Here is a 6,000-nt window from a genome sequence, read left to right on the forward strand (position 1 = left end):
ATTCGAAGAGTAATCCAGTAAAAGATTTCAACCTAGGGCAGAGCCTGATCAGGTTTGTGTTTTTAGCATTCTCCGTGTAGAGAATAGGTTGCAGAGAGGTTTAGGTGGTGTGGTACTTGACAAGCAAGGTTAAATAAATATAGGTAGACAATTTGGAAAGTTATTGGAGTAGATCAGGCAAGAGATTAGACCTGACTGGTAACAGAGGGGCTAGGGAGAAATGAAAGGGTACAGTATTCCTGAGGGACAACTGTAATATTTGAATATCTATTATATTTGGATGCCAGTCTGGTAGAAGGGAGAGGAGATAGGAGACAAGGAAGGGTAAAGTAAGATGATGTGGGTCTTAACTATAGACTTAAGTATTGTGGGGAATTAAAATAGGGTTTTGATGACTGATTAGAAAGGACAGAGTCTAAGATGACTTGAATCACTGGATGATGGTGGAAACATTAGCTGACCAAAAATGAGGGAGGAAGAATTTAGGGCTTGGAGAGAGACATGTTGAGTTCTTATCTAACAATTCTTAATACAGTGTATGGATCTTGAAACACATCCAAGTAAATAGAACAAATGGTTGGGAACTAACTTTGTAAGAGGCTTAGGATTTAGCAAATCAGTAGTTGTCATCATTGAATATGATAGCTAAAATTGTGAAGAATGGATGAGATAGGATGAATAATGAATGCTAAGAAAAAAGAGTAGAGGACAAAAGTTGGAACTCTCAAGGAAGACCTGAGCTAGGGAAAAAAGCTCCTGAAAGAGCTGGTTTGGAAATGGCAATGATGGGAATGGGATTATTTGGACAAGTGTCACATACTTCAAGAGGAGAGAATTTCTAGAAAAATTTAATAGTTTCAGTTGCAACAGAAAATACTAGTAAGGTGAAGATACTTAAAGGAATTTGAGTGGTTTGACTATATACAGAAGCAGTGTTCAAAACATTTTAAAATCCATAAATTTAAAAAAATTAACTGTGCAACAATGCATTTTGAAAAGTGCTCTTTAAATAAACACCTCTTAATTTTATTTTTCAGCCAAGCAGCAGACATAATGGAAACATCAGGGTGGAAGTCCATGATTCAGTCTCACCCCCATTTAGTAGCAGAAGCCTTCCGAGCACTAGCATCTGCACAGTGTCCACAGTTTGGCATTCCACGCAAACGGCTAAAACAGTCCTGAAATCTTCCATGAACTGTAGAAAAATGGAATTGACTTTTATTCCTCCAGGTCCAGAAGGATTCTAGTAGACAAACCATAAACAAGAGTTGTTGCTGTTGTCTTGTCTGCAGAACAGAAGCTGAAAAAGCATATTGCTTGTGTTTTAGGTGGATAATTTATGGTTTATTCTTCAGCTTTAAATTGGACTGACTGTACTCTTAATTCACTTCAAGGCCTTAAATTATCTCCAATGACTTCTCTTGTTCATATAATACTTTAATTTTTTATCGTGCCTTGTCATTTTGACCAAGGCTATGCAGGATTGCACTAGCTCCATAATGCAGTAATATTGATAACTGAAGATATTATGTTTCAAAAGGATCTTCCATTAGCTTAAGAAAAGCAAAATTAATTTTAGAGGGTTTGTGTTATGCTATCTCGAAGTTTAAAACTAGGTTCTTCTTAAAAGCACTTGCATTGGAGATAACGGTTAAAGTCTCCCGTCTGAGTTCTATAGGCACAGGAGAACCTGCTTACCTTCAAGGTAAGTTATGACAAAACACTGCTTCAGTTCTAATTTATTTTTTATTTCATGGGGCAAATATGCAATGAGTTGGTCCCAAGTTTTAGTAAAATCTGTGGTGTTTGTATGCTAACTGTTCAACAAACTAAGAGAAGCATAACAAACCTTTTCTTTGTGGGTTTGTCCAAGTTTACAATTACTGAGAACTGGTTGAGGCTAAGATTTCAATAAGAAGAAAGCATGTTTTGTGCTGAAAAAATTTTTTTTTAATTTATAGTGACCTACATTTATATGAAGAATTCTATACATGTTAAAAGTAAGGATGACCAAATGTAAATTTAATGAGTGGGCCAATTAAGAAAGACATATATGCACTTTTAATGTGTAACTTTTGTATGTTGAGTGGTACATATATTTTTTTTGCTTTTGAGGGAATTAAGGTATAATAAAATGTGTCTTAACTTTTGAAAGAATTTTTTAAGACTGAAGTGACTGGGCAGTTTGTGATAATAGTTAAGAAAGATATCCTTCATTATAGTTAAATTGGTTTCAATTTCAGATAATTATTATTGAATTTACTCCTTTTTTATCACACTTTGGAGAAGGCAGCTGAACAATAAATGAATCCCGGACAGTCTACTATTCTTCTAAAAACAATGAACTGATGTTATTTGCAGACTAAAGGAGAAAACCCATAAAAATATGTCAGGTCAAATTCTGAAACTTATCTCTCTGCCTAGTTTTCTCCTTTCTGTTTCAGTTACTGTACTAACGTTGTGGATGATACTGAAATTCTGCATAATGTGAACAGGATAACTATTTATAAATTGCTTTTCATGGGCCAGTTTATTATAAATGAATTTTAGCTTTAAACACATACACATGTTCAGTGTTCAATAGCTCTGTTCCCAGTGAAAGTCTTGTTTTGATGTGTTGTCCTGGAGAAGGAGGAGCTGTCACCATCAAGTCACTGCATCTGATTTCCTGCAATAGGGGTAGTGCGCTTAGGCAAGATTTAGATTTATATTTGACCACAGGGGAAAAGTTTGTCACTGGAAAAAGGTGCATAAACCTATACACTTGCACATATAACTTTAGTCTCCAGATTAAAATTTGTATAATTTCTTTATTTAGCTTTTTAATTTAGGATAAAAGTGAAAAAAATAAGCCTGAGGTTTCAAAATAGATTTTAGGGGTTATCTCTTTGTTAGGTATTCAGTGAAGCAAATCTAATATAGTAATAGTGATTGATATTTACATTGAACAACACTGTCAAATAAGCATTTGTTATCCATAACAAACTGCAGTTTAGAAAGATCTTATTTTTTCATGTATCTTCATTTCTTTCTGTGTAGTTTCATTGAGTCTCTGTTGTGTTAAATTTGAAATTGGAAGCGTCCCTTGAGATAGAAGTTTCTTCCATGTTAATGGACTCCATCCTATGGAGCAGCGCTATAGGGGGCAGAGATTCACTTTCTTAATTTCACCATGAGATTGAATTCATTAAATGTACCATGTACAATTTGAAAAAATACACACACACACATATATACTAAGATAGTAATTTAAAATTTTTCCAGGGTCTTATAAGAAAACAAAAACTCCTCAGGCTATAGAATTTTGTTGTCATATATAAAAAACAAAAAACAAAAACCCACAACACACAACACTGGCGTGCCCATTTATAGCAAATGTACACAGGCACATTGTGAATTCACTGCTTGAATGCACATTTCTAACCATAGCGACTTCAGTAATTATACCCTATAATAAACATTTCAGCTTGCCCTCACTTGTTTTCATGTTTATTGCAAATCTTAGGGGTTTTATTATAAATACTTTTTTTTTAAGTTTGGTAGCACATTTTGTACCAAAAACGTCAAACACTGTGCTGTAAGAATATCCATGTTTGTAGAAGTGTCCACTTTTCAGATAATATAATGCCTACCTTTATAATAACAGAATCATATGGTAGTTGATTTACTTTTTTATTTATTATGTATATTTTTTGGTATTGTGGGTTCTTGAGGCAATGATAAAAAAACTGTTAATGTGTTATGACATAAGTGTTCTAATAGCTCTTTTCTTCCCTTTTAAAATACATTGTTTTCAATGGGTACAGATTCTATCCAGAGTAGTCTGGCCTTTTGATTCTCAGCCTGCTCCTGTTTCCCTTTTGTCATCTAAACAGAACTTTTTCTTAAAAAGTAGTGACTGGTTTTAAGTTACATATTACAAAAGTAACCATTTGAAAACTTTTCTTTAGATTCAGATTGGGAAACACTGTATTTGTGCCTTTTTCATTTTTGAATTTTAATGCATATATTGGTATTTGGAGCACAGATATGAAGGTGCCATAATATTATGGCTGCCATTGTTACCTCCTTGAATACTTGTGTGTCATTGTCTTAAAATGGTCATTGGAGAACCTTGCATGTGTTATTTGGTTATTTGGGCATCTGTGTGCATGCATGTGTGTGCATGAGTGTACATGTATTGTACTTGATTTCACTTGGGCTTGTGTGTGCTATATTCAAGCGAGTGAATTTCTGAAAATAGGACTCAGTTAAATGTTGAAAGTTCAGGTTAGTAGAAATATTTCATCTAAATGTGCTTTACTTATGGGGGCATTGATTGGCAGTGGAAATTATAAATTGTCAAAAATGTGACCAATTTATGTATGACAAAGTAGTGCCTTTTTAGAACATCATCAGTTTTAAAATTAAGTTTAAAATGTTAACAGATCTCTTAAAAAGTCATCATGAACATTATTGGCTTTTTAAAAACTAGACCTAAGTTAGACCTTAAATTGCCAAAATTATATTTACTAATTTATTTACCCATTTAAGTTTTGTGCATAAATTTTAAAACCTAAGCAGGAATTCTTTATAAAGTTGTGGATCATAGATGCTACCCTTTGTTATTAAAATAGAACACTAGGGACTTCTGTAAGTTGTTTTGTTAAACTCATAAAGCTTTCTTCATAGCCAAGTATACTTCAAATGTTTAATTATTCCACGTTGGACCTTCATCCGCTTTGGTGGATAAAATAAAAATATTCAATATATTCTTGCAAAATAAGGTGGGTGGGTGGGTTTTAGTGTTTTCAGTTTATAAAGACAGCACTTTTCACACACTAATAAGAGTATTTTGCAGACCTTTTTTATACAGATTATGAGCTCTATTTAAATGTTCATGGAATGGTGTAAATTTTAGGTCCAGCTGAATAAACACTGAGTGCCTGCCGTATCCAAGACTGACTTCCTTTTCACTAGGAATTACATCATCACATCATGTCTTCTGCGTGCACTGTGTGGACTTTATGTTTGAAAAGGAATTGGTATATTTAAATTTTTTTTTGTTAAGAGTTTATTATTGTATATTGTAACTCAGTTAATTTTGCAATCAGATTTTTAGATGAAGATAAAAATTGAGTCCCACTTTTGAAAATGAAATTCTGGTAAAATTATTTAAAAATTAGTTCTGGGGAACTTGATTTTCAAGTTTCAAATGTATAAATGCTTCTATTGAACTTTTCAGCCTCATTTTTAATCAGCTCATGTTAATGATGAGATACATACTTTTGGTATCTTGTTGCTGAAAATATTTTTTGCATTTCAGCACTTTGCGTTAAAATAAAGTTGTTACTACTTATTCACAATTAATTGCTTTATTTTGTGTTTATTTGAAAATATGAACTCTTTATTTTTTTACCTGATATTCAGTGTCTTAAAAACCACTGTTTAATGTATATATTTGTCTGTTGTGTTTTTATTTTTGTTCTAATTTGGTTGTTACAAGTGGGAGAATAAATTTAGACCCTGTAACTTCATCTGGACCATAATACAGCTTTTGTTAACCAGAGGTAGCAGGCAAGACTCTGAAATGGCACATCATCAATGTCTTGCCTTAGTTATGATGAGAATGCAAAATGTGGCTCAGACTATCTTACCTATCATCTGTCTGTCTAGTTTTTTGTTTGCTTCTCAGGCCTCAAAAAACATGCACTGACACCTTAAACGGATTTCTTCTCAAAAAATAACATTTTACTTGGAAAAACATATGTAGTATGGTATGTTGGCTCAAGATTTGTCCTAGCAAAGTTTATAAATTCAAATGTTAACGCAGGACTCTGATAGAAGGGAAGTTGCAGACCAGATATATTATGTGATGAGCTTTAGAAATGGCAATCAATGTAGAGGTAGGACTGGTCCAAAGTCATTCAGATTTAATAGTATAACAGTAAATAAGAGGGTCTTAACTTTCTGGCCCAACTTAGTGGCATGGTTTGTAACCTAAATTCCTACCACCTACCT

General features: G+C 33.3%; 1 protein-coding gene across 3 annotated transcripts in view; it reads left to right on the forward strand.

Moving 5' to 3' along the window:
• SPOPL (speckle type BTB/POZ protein like) overlaps positions 1–5,335 on the forward strand; it is a 64,096-nt gene extending 58,761 nt beyond the window's left edge. For all 3 annotated transcript variants that reach the window (XM_090279536.1, XM_090279544.1, XM_090279538.1), the window contains one exon: positions 1,038–5,335. In XM_090279536.1, the coding sequence (XP_090135662.1) occupies positions 1,038–1,182 (145 nt within the window). In that variant the 3' untranslated portion in view covers positions 1,183–5,335. The remainder of the gene's footprint in view (positions 1–1,037) is intronic.
• The last annotated feature ends 665 nt before the right edge of the window (positions 5,336–6,000 follow it).

The sequence above is a fragment of the Furipterus horrens genome, unplaced genomic scaffold (genome assembly GCF_987537825.1).
Source record: "Furipterus horrens unplaced genomic scaffold, mFurHor1.1.pri manual_scaffold_1, whole genome shotgun sequence".
In the NCBI taxonomy this organism is placed as follows: Eukaryota; Metazoa; Chordata; class Mammalia; order Chiroptera; family Furipteridae; genus Furipterus; species Furipterus horrens.